This window comes from Haliotis rufescens, unplaced genomic scaffold, assembly GCF_023055435.1.
Source record: "Haliotis rufescens isolate VD_foot unplaced genomic scaffold, xgHalRufe1.0.p SCAF_51, whole genome shotgun sequence".
Lineage (NCBI taxonomy): Eukaryota > Metazoa > Mollusca > Gastropoda > Lepetellida > Haliotidae > Haliotis > Haliotis rufescens.
The window spans coordinates 2,763,598-2,786,864 of record NW_025964235.1 but is presented as its reverse complement, the minus strand read 5'-3'; the positions used below and the strand labels follow the sequence as shown (position 1 = coordinate 2,786,864).

The window sequence follows — 23,267 nt, the reverse complement described above, 5'->3', positions numbered from 1 at the left end:
TACGAATCCTGGTTCGCCCCGATTATGTTTCTAGGTTTGTCAGCACTATACCCGTGCTCGTGGGTTTAACGAAAGTGGTTAACGTCTAAGACCTGCACCACTTCGGGCTTTCCTCCCACATTAAGCTGACACGCCTTGATATAACTGGAATACTGTTAAAAATGGCGTTAAACACAACTCTCTCACTCACGTTATTAATACAAGTAATTGTAGTCATGTGTCTGGGTAAGGGTAAAATGGGCCTGCAGACATATTTATCAGTATTCACTGAAGAGTCGAGTTCTGGAATTAACGAGCTTAACGTTCGATCTTCGTTGTGGTGGTTTATAACTATTATGTGTTAGCATCACAACATTTATTTAGAACTTGGTATGTGACATAATGTCGTACATAAGGCCAGCATGTTAAGTGAGGAATACATCTGCCAAAACCACGAACCAGTACCATCAATGTGTTGCTTCAAAACCTGAAGACACGCCCACTCCTCCCTTGTGCAGGATTCCAAAGCCTCATGGCAACGACACATGATAAACTGCGATATATGCTTGGTCGTGCAATTGTACCAACAAAACCTTGTCTCAAAGATTAACCATAATCGTTCATACATTCAAGGAAGAGCTTTCTTCATATTCACAGAGGGTGTTTGAGACAAGTAGATTTGATACCATGTGTATTCTCAAAAACTCAAAGATTTGCTTGAATATGTTAAATCTCAGAAAAGAACCAAGTACAAATATGTCAAAATATTTGAATTTTCAACTTTGCACACAACTATTTCCCATGACAAATAAAAGGGGAAACTTGATTCTTTGAATACATGGGGCGTTCATCACCAACGTGGCTACATATCTATCTTCAGGTGAAGGTTCAGGTTATTTGGTCAAGGGGCGGGCGGGTAGCCTAATGGTTAAAGCGTTCGCTCGTCACGCCGAAGGCCAGGGTTCGATTCCCGACATGGGTACGATGAAGTCCATTTCTGTTTTCCTCCGCAGTGATGTAGCTGGAATATTGCTAAACGTGGCGTAAAATCAGACTCACTTATTTGGTCAAAACGGAAAGCAAATATCATCTGAAGTTTACTGAGATCCCATTTTGTGCAATGCTGGACTTCCTCACTAATAACGTCTCTGTGAAATTTTGGGACATTTAGGACATTTTGCAAGAAGTAGGTATCGCTTTGGCAAAACCAAAACAAAGCAATTTGGCCAAGAAGTTTAACTTAAGCTCCGGGTATACCGCCTGAAGCAAGGAAAGGAACCAGTGTCTCATCTGTTATATATTTACATATATGGCACTCACATTTACATATATGGCACTCACACTTATATATATATGTCACCCACACTTATATATATATGTCACCCACACTTACATATATGGCACTCACATTTACTTATATGGCACTCACATTTACTTATATGGCACTCACATTTACATATATGGCACTCACATTTACATATATGGCACTCACACTTATATATATATGTCACCCACACTTACATATATGACACTCACATTTACATATATGGCACTCACATTTACATACATAGCACTCACAGTTACATATATGTCACCCACACTTACAAACATAGCACTAACAGTTACATATATGTCACCCACACCTACATATATGTAACTCACACTTACATATATGTCACCAGCACTTACAAACATAGCACTCACAGTTACATATATGTCACCCACATTACATATCTTTCACTCACACTTGCATACATGGCACTCACACTTACATATATGTCACTCACACTTACATATTTGTCACCCACACTTGCATACATGGCACTCACATTTACATATATGGCACTCACATTTACATACATAGCACTCACAGTTACATATATGTCACCCACACCTACATATATGTCACTCACACTTACATATATGTCACCCACACTTACAAACATAGCACTCACAGTTACATATATGAAACCCACATTACAAACATAGCACTAACAGTTACATATATGTCACTCACACTTACATATATGTCACTCCCATTTACATATATGTCACCCAAACTTACAAACATAGCACTCACAGTTACATATATGTCACCCACACTTACATATATGTCACTCCCATTTACATGTATGTCACCCACACTTACAAACATAGCACTCACAGTTACATATATGTCACCCACACTTACATATATGTCACTCCCATTTACATGTATGTCACCCACACTTACAAACATAGCACTCACAGTTACATATATGTCACCCACACTTACATATATGTCACTCCCATTTACATGTATGTCACCCACACTTACAAACATAGCACTAACAGTTACATATATGTCACTCACACTTACATATATGTCACTCCCATTTACATATATGTCACCCACACTTACAAACATAGCACTCACAGTTACATATATGTCACCCACACTTACAAACATAGCACTCACTGTTACATATATGTCACCCACATTACAAACATAGCACTAACAGTTACATATATGTCACTCACACTTACATATATGTCACTCCAATTTACATATGTGTCACCCAAACTTACAAACATAGCACTCACAGTTACATATATGTCACCCACACTTACATATATGTCACTCCCATTTACATGTATGTCACCCACACTTACAAACATAGCACTCACAGTTACATATATGTCACCCACACTTACATATATGTCACTCCCATTTACATGTATGTCACCCACACTTACAAACATAGCACTCACAGTTACATATATGTCACACACACTTACAAACATAGCACTAACAGTTACATATATGTCACTCACACTTACATATATGTCACTCCCATTTACATATATGTCACCCACACTTACAAACATAGCACTCACAGTTACATATATGTCACCCACACTTACAAACATAGCACTAACAGTTACATATATGTCACCCAAACTTACATATATGGCGCTCACGTTTACATATATGTCACCCACATTACATATATGGCACTCACACTTACATACATAGCACTCACAGTTACATTTATGTCACCCACACTTACATATAAGTCACTCACACTTACATATATGTCACCCACACTTACAAACATAGCACTCACAGTTACATTTATGTCACCCACACTTACATTTATGTCACTCACACTTACATATATAACCTCCTCAAGGGTTGCAACTCCCATATAAATAATACTGCAACGTTGACGTTGGTGTTTCTCAAGCCATTTAATTGATAGACCTGGTAAGATCTCAAATGCATCTTCTGGCGCATCCCCACACAAGATTTCAATAATAATTGTAGAACGATCAGGTATAGCATTCAAGTTATTTAGTATATCATTGAAGTCAGTAACCAATTTAAACTAACATCTTTTAATGATGGACGACTCAATAACATATAGCCTGGGTCATCTGGCAGGGGAGCGACTAACACACTCTTTCGTTTTGAGAGGATATAAGCACCGACTACGATCCCACTATTCATTATCTTAGTTAAATGATGTACTTTACCCGTCGTCACATATGATGGGACAATGACGATATTCAGTAGCCACTCGATTTTTACTTCGACCATAGCCCATTCATTATCATCATTGCGAGCAAGACTGTATGAAGTGTTTTTGTTGAACCAAGTAAGGTTGACATCATTTAAATTTCCTAGATTAGGTGCTGGTGCTGTGAATATAACTTCTTTGCGCTTGTATACATTATCCTGTAAGTATAAAGCATATAACTTACCATCGGTACTGGGTTTATCAATTCTGTCTGTGTCTCCAAGATCGGAAAGCGCAATTGTATTACACTGTCTAAGGTTATGCATTCCAGGGCCTGAAGAATCAACCATTATTCATAATATAGACTGTTACACTGAAATATCCTATATGTACATGTTGATGTTTTACATCTAATATAGAAATTTTGAGATCTGTAATAATTCCCCGATTTAAATTTTTATATTGAAATGATGAGAAAGATTACGTCCTGCCACTGTTTTTTTTTCATCTTTGACTGGAACAGCTCTAAGCATAGTTGAAGGACTTTCGAGTTGAATATTATCTGTTGTACTGATCTGATCAAGATGGATGCATAACTCTTGATAGGGAACTATATCGGGTAATTTAACTCCATGAACTATTGTGTCGAATGTTACTTCTCTTCTTATAAATCCAAACGTATTTGCTAAGTCCCTGTCAAGTTTTATAGAATGTACTCCACTGCTTAAAGTCAGCACCCCATTCGACTCATATAATGTGACGGTCTTTATCTAGTAATAACTTATTATTACCCATCGCAGCACTTATAATGGTCCACCATGGGTAATACGTTATATCGCAGAGAGCAACTTGAAGTTGCCCAGCCGAGTTGTCAATAGCGTGAAGCAGTTGAATGGACTGACCATTTGTTATTCCCGGGAGTGTAGCATACATATTAAATATACAAAGATACTATATTATAACTTCGATATGGGAGGTGCTGATACCGAGAGCAGTATCGAAGCAACTTACCTTATGAACCAGGCAATTTTAGTAAGAGGCTCTGGTGCTCAGTTTTTTGTTCAGTTTCATGATATCTTTGAAAAATACAGGTTCGTGGCAACTAGCACCAAAATGGTACATGATTGGTTCCACAATCCAATGCAATTTTGGCAAAACCAGTTAAACTTTGCCATATGGTGTGCCACAACAGGATGTAGGGTATCTCTTTATACCCCCGGCTTTGAACTAAATAAGTCTGTTTTATCATGTCACGTGTACTATCAGATTAGACATATACTTAAAGAAATTAGTGCCCCATTACCGCAGGATCGAGCATGGAATGCATCAAGTAATCCATACAATAGGTGGGCATATGACCATATTTGTCAGGAATTTTATGTTTCTACGAGTAAAGATAGGCGTCTGCATGGAGTTAACTATGGTCTAGGTATTCCGTATGCTGGTACACACTCTGTTAAAGAAGTCAGCAATGATTTACTGAAAAGAGGCCAGCTTCTTCCGAGCTTTGCTCTCTCAAGTAATGAGTGGAGAGACGATCGTATGAACTATAAGGATGGTGTTGCTTACCGTCCAAAAGGTTGAGCAACCACAACATGCCGGAAATGATTTGAATGATTTTGTTATTATACAACAGAAAATAATTTTACTTACCCAGGAGTTTTAAGAGTTAATGAATCAATAAGAATAGGCAAATCTTGGTGCACAGTCGCAAACATGAACAGGAATAATTGGTTATGGGACTGCGCTTGATTTGCAAAAACAGTTTGTTGCAAATGTAGAGGATGGTATTGCTTCACCAGTTGACATACCACCTTCTGTAAAGCGATATCAAGATGTATTACAGAACGCTCAATCCAAAGTAGACTACATTTTGGGGGCAGGACTATACATGTCTCGAAGTAATATGGAACTTAAGATTGGCAAGGTGATAGGCTATAATAATAAAATTGTTATTGCTTCCAATAAACAAAAAAACAGGTATAAATTCAGATATTAACACTGAATTAATAAAGCAAACAAATACAGGCGAATCAGGAAAAGTAAAAGCACAGTCATCTACTGTAACAGAAGTGCAACAGCCACAAGTTGTAAAACCACATATTGCCGCTCAAAATCAACAACATATCGATGAAAAAACAGCGTTTATAGTAGGTGGAGTCATGGTTGGTTTACTCATGATTTGGATAAATAGTCTTTAGCGGATACGTACAACAGCCCGGCAATTGCTACGATCACTGCCCACAAGTTTTGACTAAACCAAGTGGCGGTCTTGGCTAATGAATTCAAGAGCCAGGATACAATACTCCCTATTAAACCGGGAAGTGCAGACGCGGCTTTCCCAGCGAGCTTTCCTAGTGCTTCTCCTAATGCCTTTAAATGCTTTTTTATCCATTCTTTTACACCATCCAATGGAGGCGTACCACCTGCGGCCACCACCACCTCCATTTCACGCTAGAGTCAAAGTTGATATTATAAATCCCAATGCAGTTAAGATACTGGCAATAGTTATCCCCTGTTCTCTAAACAATGTCCGTGTTGTGTCATCATTGAGGACTTGATCAATAGTTTCTCAAATTCGACTGATTTGTGAATGAAGTGCCTCTCTATTGGTGGAAGCTGCTTCGAGGTGGGCCGATATTTCATTTTCTAAGTTACGTAATCTTTCCGCAACACTGTGTCAACTGAATTCATCGTCGGCCTGTTCAAGTTTTGTTTACTCATAAGCTATATGCTTGTCGATTTCATCTAGCTTGGCTATATTATTGATGAGTGATCCCCGCATTGTTTGCATTGCCTTGTCAAGCCCTCGTAATTCTCATATATTGTACTCCAAGGATGGTACCTGTTATGTGGAATTATCGAAGGTTTCCAAGATTTCTTTGAGTCCAACAGAGACATGCTTCGCGCATTGTGGTACTACTTCCAAATTATCTTTATCTATGGCAGCAACCGTTGCACCAAGTACAGCGCACAGTCTGAAGAACCTGTCTTTGCAGAAAGTTTTGCTTGTGAGTTGTCGTAGTCTACAAGACCTAACTCATTACGAATAATGTTGATGCCCCCACGACGTCTGGCTATTGTAGAAAAGGATAGGGGTTTACGAGTATGAGAATGCATAACATTAATATCCGGAGAGCCACGCAGTCACAATATTCCTTTACTATATATTGTAAATATGGAATAGTCACGACCAATTGGAGTAACATATTTTTTTTTTTAAATTTAAGACATCGTAATAATCATTAACGGTTGATTGCGTAAGTTCCTCATTAAGATTCATAAAGCTGGTTTCATCAGTACCCCCTTCGACTGTACTAGTATCATTTAGGTTATCTAGATTAATTTCCTCCTTATTTATATTAAACATAAGGTTACAAAATTTCAATATAAACAATGTCTTCGCAATATGGTTAAATCCACAGCGTAGACTTCAGGACCCATTAGGAGTCAAAGCAATACCTGCAACTAATAACCCGAGTACCATTGATCAGAATCAGATACTTCTGGTTAGCTGCCCTAATCTATGCACTCACGATGTGTTAGTTCCAGGGACTGGATGACTATCATTTACAATTAATTTGAATTCTGCTGACCCTGCCAGGGAGCTTGTTCAGAATACAGGTCGTGCAAAAGAAAATCACAATTAAAATTAGCGGTAATAAGGTCTTGAGTATTGACGACAGTGATTTATATTTCTGTTGCATGGATCTCTGGAGAACAACGAAAGATCCGAAAACTGAGAGAATCAAGGTATTGACACAAGCACTAATCGGTATACAATGAGACTGCGTGTGGGTGCTAATAGTGGTGATAATACCATCATAGAAGATAAGGCTGTTGCTCTTGCATTGGGTAGTCGATTTATATTCTGCTCGACTTACTAGATAGTCACATGCCCTTCTATCAAGGATGCCTAGGCGTAGGTTAGAGTACTTTTAATGACTACAGCAGAGTAATCAAATTTGCTGAAGGTGATTTGGGTAGCTAATCCATTGACAATATCTCATTGGTGTATGATATGATAATAGATCCTGAATTAGCCAGACAAATTATTAACCAGTAAAATGGAAGTTTAGCCATTTTGTATGATTGCGTGCTACAACACTGAAAGATTTCCAGGAACAAAAGAGATATGACGTGGAATATCAATCTAAACCTACCCGCTAGATCGTTGAAGGGTATGTTAATGTTGTTCGAGGACACTTCTGAACCATGGCACAGAGATACTGAGGCGTTCTATAATCCCAAGTTTACAAAAGTAGAATTGATTATCAAAGGCATGCCTAATCAACTATATTGTCAAGGCATGCGAGCATATCAACAGTGGGATGACATTATAAAACTCCCTTTATAAAACAAAGCCCAGAATTTAACGCAGTTGCAAAAGATCTGTCTCTCAGGAATGTATCGCTGGCTGAATTCCTTATCAGGAAGTATGCGCTATGACTCGACAAGTGAACCATAGATGATGACCAACTACACAGTAGTGGGCGGAAAATAGAAAACGCTAGTGAGGGTGTAACTATACAGATAATGAAGGTCGCCGAAACGGCTGGTAAATTAAACATATATTTGTTCGTGATTATGGACGTGCAACTTAATAAACAGAATGGAACGTTCGTGCAAGCGATCTATTAATAATCTTTTACCTAAAGAATCACACTGAGCTATCATCTGCAGGCAAACGGGTTGCAGAAAAACAGCTTTTATTCAAGATATTTTACAAAGTCATTATCACAATGTTTTCACCCATATTATTATTCCGTGCCCAACTATAAACTTTAATAAAACATACCTATCGAGAGACTGGGTAATGAATGATCACAGGGTGCACAAAGTTGATCTGGGCAATTGTTTACAAGACTGTTTACGAGTATGTCATGAAAAATACAAAGGAGAATCAACTCTTTTCATAATAGATGACTGCAGTGCGAGTAAAGAACTTACCAAAAAGAAAGATATGCTTTCATATTTAACATTCCCTGGATGACATATGGAGCAGAGCGTTTGGGTCCTCACTAAAAAATACAACTCAGTCCTGAAAGATCTCAAAGAGCAGACCAAATGAGTTGCCCTGTTTCATTACAAAGACCAAGATTCATTTGAGGAATGTCTACGTGAAAATGTTATTTCTACCAAGCTCGAGCAAGATAAAATCAGCAAATTATAGCAACTGATTAGCAAAATATAGCAAACATGTAGCAAAATATAGCAAAGATATAGCAAAATATAGCAACTGCTTAGCAAAATATAGTAAAAATATAGCAAAATATAGCAACTGCTTAGCAAAATATAGCAACTGATTAGCAAAATATAGCAACTGATTAGCAAAATATAGCAGTTGATTAGCAAAATATAGCATCTGATTAGCAAGATATAGCAAAAATATAGCAACATAAGCAAAATATAGCAAAATGCGGTAAATTGAACAGTGATTGTGTCATAATGTGGTTTGAAATACTCTTTCTTTTGCAACAGTTTTTTTATTTCGGGCTGTATTGGCTATGCCATATTTCATTATGTTAGACTTAAATATCGGCAAGGGTATTACAGTAAAAAATGTAATGTGATGAACTTTTCTGGCAACTGCTCAAAGATGAGCCAGTACCAGTAGTTACAGATCAACATAGTGAAACACTCGCAGCTTTGGTAGCTGGTGGAAAATGTTCCCAATACTTGGGGGAAAATTATACCACTGAAAAAAATGATAACATGACCTACGGAGAAATTAAATAACTGTACGAGTCTAGACTGGGAGCTACCATGACTAAAGCAATAGGTTCGGCTATGGTACAAATATACACACCTGTAGCCAGTGCATTTCTTCCTATCCCGCCAAAAAAGCACATGTATTTATACGAATCTCTTGAGAAAGACCCATTCATCGATCACGCTTCAAGCGTAGTAAGCTGTGAGTTTTACCATTGGTACAGAATGTTCTTGGCGCCGCTTACCAGCGCTTTAATAATGGCCAAGGATTGTCAGTTTAAACATATGTGCCCACTTAATAATAATGGAGGTGGAAACGCCACGAGTGATTGCAGAAACACCACAAGTGAACGAGGAAATGCTGATTGCACAATCACAAGTGAATGCAGAAACACCACAAGTGAGAGTGACTAAGAATCGTCGAAAAGTCGCAGCCGGTAAAAGGGGAGCGCTAGCCAGGAAGGCGAAACTAATACACACTGAACATAGTGCACACCCGATTAAAACTTGGGCTCCCTATGTGATAGGTGTTATAGCAGTGGTATGGTTGAGGTTTTTTAAGATTGGAGAAGAGAAAACACAATTAGATGAGGTTCTATTAGAGTTAAGCCCTCATGTAATGTTATAAAAGCATGACTACAGTTACAGCTGATAAAATGTTAGTAAATGCAGCATATCATTCAGCTGTGGTAAGCGGAATAGCTATTGGAAATGCACGTATAGGTAAAATTATTACAAAAGCCACACCTCCCAAGCTAGATTTTAATAGTTATGATATCGGTATGGTGGTCCTAGATGTAGGCCTAGCTATGACTACTAAAGATATGCTAATCAAACAAGGGCTTATCCCAGAAGACATAATGAAGTTATTAAACATTTTAATATTTATAAACACAGTTCAGGAGCTATTGTTAATGCTGCAGCTTAGTCTTATCAGCTATGACCTGGCAACACACTTGGCAGCATTAATAGCCCTGAGTCTATCAGCTATGAGTTGGCAAGAGACTCGGCTGATTTGCATTTAGACAAATGATATGATAGCTGTATAACAACCATGAACCAGATTTACACTCATGGGGAAACCCCTAATTTGTGGCAGGCGGTGTTGGTCTATACTGTGGAATTCATGCTTATTACATTAGACAGGGAAACAACTATACATGATCTGTATGCAGGATAGGGGTCAAAGGTCGTTACTGTTTATGCAAGAAACACGGCGATGATAAGATCAGGAACCAGATTATTTACACTAGGAAGAGGGATTACATCAACAAGAGGAATAGGTTTGGGAGAATACGTTTTTACATATATGAAAAACTAACCATTTAGACATTTGACTCATTTTACATATACCATTACATCACAATGGTTTTTGTCAGAGTTGAAGGCTTTGGCAAAACAACGTGGTCTACGTGGTTATTCTCGAATGAGAAAAGCTGAATTGTTTACCTTACTCGGTTTGGAATACAAACTCCAGACTGTCAGAGAACTCAAAGCTCTAGTGAAAAAAAAAGAAGGCTGAGAGGTTATTCTCGAATGAGAAAAGCTGAATTGATTGATCTACTGAATGTTGTTGTTGATAATAATCAACCCGTTATTGAACCAGTTGTTGAACCCGTTGAGTTAAGATTCGTACCCACAGTCAGCGTTGGTAAGTATCTAAGAGTTTAGAAGATGGATATTAATTCCAACATGGATTTAATGATGTTAAACCCATCGTATCGAGCAAAATCAATTACGAGTTAGCTGGTATTTTATACTATTTAAATCATCTAACGGTTGAAATGTCATTGAGTAAAAATAACGCAGACGATAGTGCTGAATATACTGAACCTTATTTCAGAGGCAACCAAGAAGTTATAACCCAATCTAAGTCTATAAGCGGATCATTATATGCATCAATTCAGCGGATACAAGAAACTTAAGAACGATGTACTAATAGAGGTTTGGGTTGGGTTGTGGATAGAATCGATACTTTATATTTAGATATAGCAAATTGCATGCCTTTGAAAGGTGGATCTTATATAGATTTACCCTCGTATTATAAGAAGAAAAAAGCCATAATTTATATAAAAAATAAAGGCGATGACTGTTTCAGAATGATGATAATATCTGCTCAGTTTCCCGAAAACAAAAATCCGGATAGGCCTTTGAGCTATCCCAAAGACGTTGGTCTCAACCTTGATGGACGAAGATACACCAATCTCAAAAACTGATAAGGCAGAAAAGCAAAATAATTTAGCTTGTACACAGGATAAGCTCTGCCCCAGAACATATTCCCAGAATCAATTCATTTCTGATCGAAAAAGATGGGAAATATCATTATACATGGATAAAGAGTTTAAGCAGGCTATTATGCAATAAAACAAATCATGAGGGAAAGAAATATTTCTTCGAAAGATGTCTGCATGGGTACAGCAGACAAGATCTTTTCGAAGTGCATAATGAAGACTGCAGAGGTGTTGGGCAGACTGCTATCAGGATCGATATGCCTAAACAGGGTAAATATATATTAAAATTTAAGCATTATTGTAACCAAATGCCAGTACCATACATAATTTACGCTGACCTCGAAGCACTTATCAAACCGATAGAAAATACCAAACACAGTACTGAATGTAGTTTTAAAAACAAAACTCAAGAACATACTCCTTGTGGGTTTGGATATATAGTTGTAAGGTATGATGGGAAAACAAATGCGCTCGTGATTTACAGAGGTCCCGATGCAGTGGGAAAGTTCCTAGAATATCTACAAAATGAAGAGAGAATAATAAGGGAAAATTTATCCCGTAAGAAACCCATGTGTATGACGAGGGATGATTGGAGGGCCTATTAAAATCAACAAGTTGTCATGTTTGTAATAAACCCCTGAATGGGGATTCTGTAAGAGATCATTGCCACGTCATGGGTAATTACAGGGGAGCCATGCATATCGAGTGTAACTTGAAGCTAAAAAGGAATTCTCAAACAATACCCATTCCTGTTGTGTTTCATAACCTCAAAGGATATGATTCTCATCTCATCATGCAAGCTATCTCAAAGACTGATGGCGGTTCACTGTGCATTCCTAATAATATGGAAAGGTATATATCATTCTCGTTGACTAAAACTATGCATTATACGGAAAAGGATGGGAAAGCGAGAACAAAACAAAGTACAGGACTTAGATTGATTGACTCCGCACAGTTTTTGTTATCTTCCCTGACAATTCTGCTTATCCGAACAATCCCGATGACTTGCAATAACAAATCAATATACTGATAGGTTAACATGGCATTTGTTTCTGAGAAACAGTGTATATCCTTACAAATATATGCTACCCATTGAATCATTCTATAGTAACTTAACAGAATCTAAAATAACCTATGCCAATTATGAACACACTCTGACGGTGTGGAATAAACTAGTTTGTAAGAATTTAGGCAATTATCCCAATCTGTACTTAAAAAACGATGTACTGTTCCTTGCCAATAGGTTTGAAATATTTAGAAAGACATGTTTAAAACAATACGGTTTGATCCAGCATGGTACTATTCCAGTCCCAGACTCTCATGGGATGCATTGTTGAAGAAGACTGGTGCAGAACTAAAATTATTCACAGATTATGACATGCACTTGTTTGTTGAGAAAGGATAAGGAGGTGGTATATCGATGACGGTGAAAAGGTATTCGAAGGCCAATAATGAATTAGTGGAAGGATATGATTCGAGTATACCTGATAGGCACATATTATATCTCAGCGCCAACAATTTGTACGGATGGGCTATGAGCCAACCTTTACCCACGGGTGGTTTTGAGAGGGTTGATGTGTATGATATGTCCACAGATTCCGATAAAGGGTACATACTAGAAGTTGACTTAGAATATCAAACAGAGTTACACAAAGACCATAACAGTTATCCGCTAGCTCCCGAAAGATTAATGGTTAATAAAGATTGGATGTCAGAACATCAACACTCCTTGATGGTCAATACTAGGTAAGCTAACCTAGAAAAACTCGTACCAAATTTGATGGATAAGACAAAATATATAATAGTTCACTATAGAAATCTCCAGTTAGATCTATCACTCAGCAAGAAAATAAAGAAAATACACAGAGTACTTAAGTTTGATCAAAGCCCTTGGATGAAGCCCTATATAAGGCTGAACAGGATGGATGGCTACCAGCCATTTTGAAAAGAACTTTTTTAAGCTCATGAATAACTCAGTATTTGGTAAAACTATGGAGAATCTAAGGAAGCGGGTTGATGTTAAATCGGTCAGATCTAATGAGGAAGAAAGACTCAGGAAACTTATAGCCGGTCCTGCTTATAATAGAAATTAGATATTTGATAACGACTTAGCGGCACTAGATATGCAGAGGAGTAATATAAAATTCACCAGAACGGTGTACGTTGGTATGAGTATTCTTGACTTGTCAAAACACTTATGTATGACTTTTATTACAACGAACTTAAGAAGCAATGCGGCTATAGATGCTAGGTGCTATATACCAATACTGATTCTTTGTTGATGGAAATACAAACCGAGGATGTGTATAAAGATATGGCAGAAAAAACAGTGAAAAATGTATGATAAGAGCGATAACCCCAAAGATAATCCATTGCACAGCGTAGTAAATAAAAAGGTATTAGGTAAGATGAAGGATGAATGTGCTGGAACTCCTATTGCAGAGTATGTTGGATTAAGACCTAAGATGTATTCTGTAAAGAAGGCTGATAATGGGGGGATAAGAAAAGCTAAAGGCATTGATAAGTATGTGGTAAAAAAGCTTATCAAACACAAACAGTATAAACAAGCATTATTCAGTGGTAGCACATTCAAACACGAGATGAACACTTTAAAAAGTGTCAATCACAGGATATATGGATTAAAAATGAACAAGACATCATTATCCCCCTTCAATACAAAGAGATGGATTGATAAGGATGGTGTAACTACCTATGCTTATGGTTACAGCGGTAATACTGTATCGCTGGGAACTATGAGCAACTCTTCTCATACAAATCACCTTCCCGGTCGATCATTAAGATATTTAAGAATAGGCTCTCCTTCTTTCATAACCAACCGATGTTATATATCTTAAGAGACCAAATGAGATTGGTTGCACGACGAAGGCCTCCTTGGGGTTCACTAGGTTGGTATAAATATCTCACGTTTACTCTATCCTGAAGTTTTTGTTCTTTGCCTCTCCTCGGTACTGAAGATTCGGAAGTCACAGATTATATTTGACTCGCATCGAATGGTTTCTTCCCGATTAATCTCATTACTTCATTATTCAGTGCTGATACAACAGCTGATAATCGTGTCACCCATTCGATTGATCTTAATCGATCCGATTTCATTTCAAACCCATACTGATATCCAAACAAACATTCCGCTAATGTCTGGTTAAATCTTTCAACAATAGCTTGACTATGGTGGGCTTCTTTTTCACCACGCCTTATTGTGACGTCATGCTTTGTTAATAGTTTAGTCACTGATCCCATAAAATCGCGACCATGGTCGACTTGAAACAACTTAGGCCATATTAATGGTCCATGTTTATATATGCGGCTCAGAGCATTAGCTACTTTTGTTGAATCTTTTGAGGTTAATGGCTCAGCCTCTTTGTGCCGCCAGCCACATGCACTATGGTTAAAGAGTATTTATATGTTTTGCGTCTTACCTTATCATGAGGAAGAAACAAGAGGTCAGCCTGATGAACTTCATTCGTTGTTAAAATATCAAACTTCTTCCTCGGTATATAATGCGGTGCCGGTAAGTATATTTGCCACATTGCTTGTTTCTTTAACCAATCCTTGGCCACATCTTTAGATACCTTAGCCGCAGTGGCTAGTTTTTGTATTGCTCCTATACCTTTCCAATATCCTTGCAGGCTATAGTAAATTTTATCCATTATTAATTAATATTGATGTTTCTTTTAATACGACGCATGACGATCGTTTGTTCGCATCGCGGTTTTTGCATAAAAAATTACCTTTGTAGTAAAGGTATTTGGGTATAAATCTGGCTCCAGTGGAAGTGAGCCAGAATCACCATTACCTATACTACTAGATACAATTGAGAACGCTTATTATATGCACGTAGGGATACACTTATATGAAAGGGTGACACGTTCCCATAGGTCATTGCGAAGGATTCATGTAGACATGCATCTATACTCACTGCCAAAAGAAACGCGAACCATAGACACATATAGAGAAGTACCTACGTTAAGAAGGGATGTTGCACATGTGTACCTATTAATGACAAAACTAACAATCAGTCAAGTGTTACCACAGAGTGTCTTTATTCTGATCACGATATGCTGCACGTGATTTCCAAACCTTACCCGCTAATCCTGCGCGAGATGAATGGTGCATCTCGTGTCATGGGCCTATGACGTCACATGTGATGCGTTCATGAGCATCGGTTCACACAACATACCAGTATGATCGTTTGTGCACCGAACCAATCTAATATCTCTTGAATATGAATAAGTCTTCACATATTAACCAACATGTATGATATTCGCGTTTCTTTTGAGGGGTCATGTATTTTGTATCCTCAGCGTGCACGCCGGGGGATCGGCTCAAGTTTAACACTGCCCTGGTGGGGGAGTTCACACAGGAGCATAACCGAGTCAAGAGTTCCGACCAGACACCCCCGACTCCCAGTAAGTACAACTAAAACAACTGGAAATATATTTTTATGCAATCTAGAAATTGTACAAAAGATACAAAATTGATAGACTTTCAATAAAGATTTATTCACCCTATTATTTTCACAAAGTCACCACTGTTTCAGATTAAACTCACAGACGATGACATCTGTAGTTTCTGTAACAAAAACCATTTAGTTATCTACTGTCCCCATGTACACACGAACTGACCTGAACACACTCCTAAATGAGTCTGTGAGAAAATAAGTTTCTTTTCACAAGTTCTCACATATTGTATGGAATTTAACCAAAACATACGATGATTAATCATATAATCCTGGCGGCAAAGAGATATATCTAAATATCTAGCATTAAAGCACAAATTTCATTTCTTGGGCCATTTACAAACATCTTGAAGGATAGATTCAGGATTAAAAAATATAGAGCAATAAAGAATAATAACATTCCCAATTTCAACACAAAGTGGCAAAGACTGATGAACATACTATAATGTTTAAGTATATATCTGGTATAAAACCACACCCCATCATGATGTAACAGAACATATATTGCAATAAATCATATAATATGATGTGAACGATGTACAACAGCACATGCTATGCATTTTCGTTATGCGTAAAATATTGCTGGAATGAATTGTTTTTTAAAGTACAATTTAGTGTGGCAACTGTAACTCTGTTGATAACAATGTGCGTGGTGTGTGTGTGTGCGTATTGTGTGTGCGTATTGTGTGTGCGTGTGTGTGTGTGTGTGTGCGTGTGCGTGTGCGTGCATTTACTTTCTTTCTTTGTTCGTAACGCCGCCCTCAGCAATATTCCACCTATATGACGGCGGTCTGTAAATAATCGAGTCTGGACCAGACAATCCAGTGAATTCACGCAAATGGGATACGATGACATGCAACAACCAAGTCAGCCAGTTTGACCAGCCGATCCCGTTTGTCGCCTCTTACGACAAGCATAGTCACCTTTTACGGCAAGCATGGGTTGCTGAAGACCTATTCTAGCCCGGATTTCCACGGGTTTACATATATAAGGCGCTAAAATGGTTCTGGTGTGCCATCGCACATACAATGTGAGGTTTGATGGTGTGATTTAGTGGTCAGATTGGATGGTGGGATTTGATAGTGAGATTGGATGATGGGATTTGATGGTGAGATTGGATGTTGAGATTGGATGTTGAGAAGGGATGGTGAGATTGGACGGTGAGATTGGACGGTGAGATTGGATGGTGAGATTGGATGTTGAGATGGGATGGTGAGATTGGATGGTGAAATCGGATGTTAAGATTGGATATTGAGATGGGATGGTGAGATTTGATGGTAAGATTGGATGGTGAGATTGGATGTTGAGATTGGATGTTGAGATTGGATGTTGAGAAGGGATGGTGAGATTGGACGGTGAGATTGGACGGTGAGATTGGATGGTGAGATTGGATGTTGAGATGGGATGGTGAGATTGGATGGTGAAATCGGATGGTAAGATTGGATATTGAGATGGGATGGTGAGATTTGATGGTAAGATTGGATGGTGAGATTGGATGTTGAGATTGGATGGTGGGATTGGATGGTGAGATTGGATATTGAGATGGGATGGTTAGATTGGATAGTAAGATGGGATGGTGAGATTGGAAGGTGAGATTGCATGTTGAGATGGGATGGTAAGATTGGATGGTGGGATGAGATGTTGAGATGGGATGGTAAGATTGGATGGTGAGCTTGGATGGTGAGATTGGATGGTAAGATTGGATGGTGAGATGGGATGGTGAGATTGGATGGTGAACTTGGATGGTGAGATTGGATGTTGAGATTGGATGGTAAGATTGGATGGTGAGATTGGTTGGTGAGATTGGATGGTGAGCTTGGATGTTGAGATTGGATGGTAAGATTGGATGGTGGGATTGGATGTTGAGATTGGATGGTAAGATTGTATGGTGAGATTGGATGGTGAGATTGGATGGTGAGATTAGATGTTGAGATTGGATGGTGGGATTTGATGGTAAGATTGGATGGTAAGATTAGATGGTAATATTGGATGCTTGGATTGGATGTTGAGATTGGATGGTGAGCTTGGATGGTGAGCTTGGATGGTAAGATTGGATGGTGAGCTTGGATGTTGAGATTGGATGGTAAGATTGGATGGTGAGATTGGATGTTGAGATTGGATGGTAAGATTGGATGGTGAGATTGGATGTTGAGATTGGATGGTAAGATTGGATGGTAAGATTGGATGGTAAGATTAGATGGTAAGATTGGATGCTGGGATTGGATGTTGAGATTGGATGGTAAGATTGGATGGTGAGATTGGATGGTGAGATTGCATGTTGAGATGGGATCTGACATTTGATGGTAAGACTGGATGGTGAGATTGGATGTTGAGATGGGATGGTGAGATTGGATGGTGAGATGGGATGGTAAGATTGGATGTTGAGATTGGATGGTGAGCTTGGATGGTAAGATTGGATGGTGAGCTTGGATGGTGGGATTGGATGTTGAGATTGGATGGTGAGCTTGGATGGTGAGATGGGATGGTGAGATTGGATGGTAAGATTGGTTGAGCTTGGATGGTGGGATTGGATGTTGAGATTGGAAGGTGAGATTGGATGTTGAGATGGGATGGTGAGATCTGATGGTGGGATTGGATGTTGAGATGGGATGTGAGAGTGGATGGTGAGATTGGATGGAGAGATTGAATGGTAAGATTGGATGGTTGGACTGGGTGCACGGTGGGGATGCCTTGACAGCAGGGTTGTGTTCCACAGGCCCCTCGGCGAGTGAGAGCCAGGTTGAGCGGGAGAAGAAGACGGTGGAGTGGAAGTTTGCACAGCTGGACAAAGATAACGACAAGCGGCTCAAATTTAAAGAAATACGCTCTTTCGTTCGCATGGTGAAAAAACTTATCAAACCCAAAGCTTGTGCCAAGACATTTTTGAACAATTGTGATTCCAACCCCGACCGCCACATAGAGATGTCAGAGTGGACGTTGTGTCTGGGGATCGACATCAAATGTAAGTACACCTGTACCAAGGCTCCTGCACTTTCAAGCATTGCCTCAAATATTTAAATCTCTGTCATGAATATAATAACTTATTATTTTCCATTGAAAGCCACTCAAACTATGGAAACGTATAAACGTAAACGTTTGTTAACGGTCATATGTTGTTTAAATATGTAATGCATGTTGCTCTGGTGTGGACTCCCAGCATTCATTGCGCCTGTCCGCACGTGGGTAACGTGCATCCTACCCCGTTTGTTTCTCTGGTCCTGCAGTGAGGTACTAACATCACCAATCCCGACCCCACCACATCTACCCCTCATCCCTCGACCCCGACCCCTGAGCCCATCCCCATCCCATCTCCGCCGGTATATGCCGAAAGGTTCTCCTTTCACTTCCTGCTTCTGCTGAGGTACTAACACATCCCCCACCACCACCACCCATTCCCCCCCCCCCCCCCCCCCCCCCCCCCGCATCTTTCTGTACTCCCTCCTTGCCGTGTACAGCTGAAACATTAACATTGCGAGCATCACTCGTGTATGTACAAACGACAAGATGTAGCATTCGCCATTTGGAATCGAGCCCTATGTACTCGGATTGACTAATCGCGATCATCGGCGGAAAAGTCGCTTCCTCTTGGTCACGACAACAAAGAAATATCGGTGTTTGTGTCCTGAAGTTGAAATTAACAACGCGTAAGAAACAATGCCACTGTGAGTACGTCCCAGGCTGCAAGTTGCCCAACTGGATAATCTGTTGACAGCGGACATGACCTATCACAGCTTCGGGTAGAATATGAACATTTGCATTATTAGAAATGGCTGAAGGCGGAGAGCGCTTCTGAAAGTATTGATTCCTTTGATTTGAGAGGAGGGATGTTAGAAACGCGGTGATTTTGAAGACGTGAAAATGTGATATTTCTTTCGATGTATGCTTTATTTCTTCACAAAATATCGACAGCAATAAATGAGATTCCAAGTTGCGTGTGACACACATTGTCCTGCATGTTCCTTGTCCCGTGTGTGCTTCCATCACTCTGCAGAGTGTGTATGTAGGCTTGTCCAACTATTCCCTGGCAACAGACGCCGGGAGTTCTTGTCATGTGCGTCTGCTAATATTACACATACTTCAGCATCATTTACGTTATAATTATTAGCATAGCAAGAACCTGTAGATGTAAATCCACTTTTAATACCATAGCAAGAACCTGTAGAGCTACAAGTACTTAGACACCAAAGAAACAAACGGGTTACGTCTTCAGTCACGTGACACCAAGACTGGCGGTATTCGCTCCAGCATCACTTCCTCTGGTGTTGTGCAGGCTGGTGGTGGTGGAGCGACATCTGGCGTCCTGTCATCGCAATACTGACATTGTCGCCTTAACTACTTCCGCTTTCGGTTTGGTTTTTCCGCCTCTCTGTACACATCTCTGTACACATCTCTGTACACATCTCTGTACACATCTCTGTACACCAGCTTGTGATGTCGGCTCCATGTAATGTCAGATAACCAGGAATTCTTGTACAAACGATCTCATCGCAACTAGAGACATCCAGTGAGTTTGTCAAGCGACAAGGTACTTGCAGGTGAACGATTTGATTTCAGATTTTCGTTTTCGCCTTTACTTCCTCTCGTATTTGCTGTTGGTGAATTAAGAACATGCAACCTTGTCTGGTAATAGAGAAACAAATGATTCAGAATATTCCTCTCTTTCGGAAGCAATTAACATTGACCTGTCACTTAATCAAGAGATTCAATTACCTCAAAAATTTCAAAAGACGAAAGTACAGTATATGTTTTATGCGTTGACCATGAAGTAAAACGAACGTGCAAAAATAGGTTTAGTCTCACGGGGATTTAATTAAACAGCATGTGCGCATCATTGGAACATAGCCAAATATCAAAATTATAATAGCAGCTATGTTTTACGCAGTTTGTTCTTTACATGGAACTATCTTATCAGTCAGGAGTAATCAGCGTGTCTGGGATGGCCAGCGTTATCTGAACATAATGTTTATTTGACAACTAAAATAGAGTAAAACTGATAATAAAATGTAGGCTTGTTCAGAGGAAGCCCCGAGGGGTCTATCAGTTATGTCGCAATCTGTGCTGAAACTGGCCTAGACTGCTATGTTTTAGTAGTTCTTCTGTCACTGCGTATCTGGTGACAGCCAGTACGAAACTAGGCTCGGAGCGGAAGTGGGGTTGTTCGCGTTTTCATGTAGTTGTTTTTCTATGTTATTGCCATGAATATGTGAATATTATAATTATGTTGCCATGGTTACGGTGTCTGCTCTTCTCTGCCATGTATCTGTTCTTCTGTCAGCGCTAGGCTCTGTACAGTCTGGTGTCCTTCAACACACGCCCGTTTGATTCTAAAAACCTTCACCCATTACATGTAAAGCCACTTCACTTTCGATATCTCAAAGTGCCAAACTGTAAGTTATAATGTACTAATGTAAAGTACGCTCCTCTCCGCAATATTGTGGAAGCAGTGGAATCAGCATAATGGAAGCTACGTATCAACACAATTTTAAGATTTTTTGAAAACATTTCGAGGAAGCCCCTCTAGTTACTCAGAAGTCCCTGTAACCTGACTATTGTGTTCCCCACCGGACTGTGCTGGCCTCCCCTCTAACACTAACACCACCCGAACACCGGGCAAGTGCAATACAAAGACTCATGCATGAACAGAGTGGGGTACCTCCTGTTTATAGACTCTTTTCGATTGTTCATATCTCTGAACTCAGATGGGCGAACCACGGAGCCTTCGGTTGCACAGAAGAAACAAGGTATAGGTCTTTTACTTTTTATTTTTCCCGGCATGCAGTGCGCTGTGCCGACTTCCGGCATATCGTTGTACCCTGTGTTAGCATGACCTACTAGCCTCTCATTATGTTCTTAATATGGTTTCATGTCTTACAACGTCGTGTTAATGTGTTTGTTTGAATGCCTCCTTTGCACGGAATGCACGTGTCTCACTTCCGTGGTGGCCACGAATTGTTTGATATACTCCTCCATAAGCCGTCACAACTAACATGGCGCGCTCCCTCTAACACCCATCAGTAGCTCTGACATGCCTGCTGTATACAGTGTTGTCGGTAATTTGCTGACCTTATGAAACAACACATAACACGTCCACATTATCAGTATAATTTCTCAGGGAGTGGAAAGACACGCAACTGTGACTTGTCCCTCCCGTGTACTGCAGCAAGCGTACCCGGAACTTGATGGCCGCCATGACGCCAGGCGCACATGCCTCGCTACGCCGCCGTGACTGTAGCTGCTGTCCATGTCTTTTTGTTCCTTTTGAACCACGTTTTTATTAAGTAGTGTAATGCCTGGGAAGAAAGGAAACTGAGATTTAGTTAAATCCATATTAAACTTATTCTGACCACCCAAATCCACGCCCAAACCCTCCTTCCGCTTGTATTGTCTGCTCCCTGTTGTAACCTGCACACTTGGTAGCTGCTGGCAGGTGTGTGCACCATGAACACTGCACCATGAACACTGCACCATGAACACTGCACCATGAACACTGCACCATTGTATGAGTGTAAGAAGCGTTAGCATGTACGGCACTCCCCTCCTCTCTCTCTCTCTCTCTCACTCAACTGTGTCGCGTCACAACAGTCTCTGCACATCAGTCCACACAGTCTAACATTAACTGTGTCACGTCACATCAGTCCACACATTGTCTAACATCAACTGTGTCCCGTCACATCAGTCCACACATTGTCTAACATCAACTGTGTCCCGTCACATCAGTCCACACATAGTCTAACATCAACTGTGTCCCGTAACATCAGTTCACACATAGTCTAACATCAACTGGGTCCCGTCACATCAGTCCACACATAGTCTAACATCAACTGTGTCCCGTCACATCACTCTACACATAGTCTAACATCAACTGTGTCCCGTCACATCACTCTACACATTGTCTAACATCAACTGTGTCCCGTCACATCAGTTCACACATAGTCTAACATCAACTGTGCCCCGTCACATCAGTTCACACATAGTCTAACATCAACTGTGTCCCGTCACATCACTCTACACATTGTCTAACATCAACTGTGTCCCGTCACATCAGTTCACACATAGTCTAACATCAACTGTGTCCCGTCACATCAGTTCACACATTGTCTAACATCAACTGTGTCCCGTCACATCAGTTCACACATAGTCTAACATCAACTGTGTCCCGTCACATCACTCTACACATTGTCTAACATCAACTGTGTCCCGTCACATCAGTTCACACATAGTCTAACATCAACTGTGTCCCGTCACATCAGTTCACACATAGTCTAACATCAACTGTGCCCCGTCACATCAGTCCACACATAGTCTAACATCAACTGTGTCCCGTCACATCACTCTACACATAGTCTAACATCAACTGTGTCCCGTCAC

The 23,267-nt window shown here is 39.8% G+C and overlaps 1 protein-coding gene across 7 annotated transcripts in view; it reads left to right on the top strand.

Annotated features, from left to right (window-relative positions):
- Positions 1-23,267, top strand: part of LOC124128355 (SPARC-related modular calcium-binding protein 1-like) — a 120,860-nt gene that overhangs the window by 83,596 nt on the left and 13,997 nt on the right. For 4 of the 7 annotated variants that reach the window (XM_048384865.1, XM_048384869.1, XM_048384864.1 and 1 more), the window contains exons 5-7: positions 15,745-15,849; positions 18,616-18,861; positions 21,566-21,640. In XM_048384865.1, the coding sequence (XP_048240822.1) occupies positions 15,745-15,849; positions 18,616-18,861; positions 21,566-21,640 (426 nt within the window). The remainder of the gene's footprint in view (positions 1-15,744; positions 15,850-18,615; positions 18,862-21,565; positions 21,641-23,267) is intronic. The other 3 variants (XM_048384870.1, XM_048384867.1, XM_048384868.1) reach the window with 2 other exon arrangements.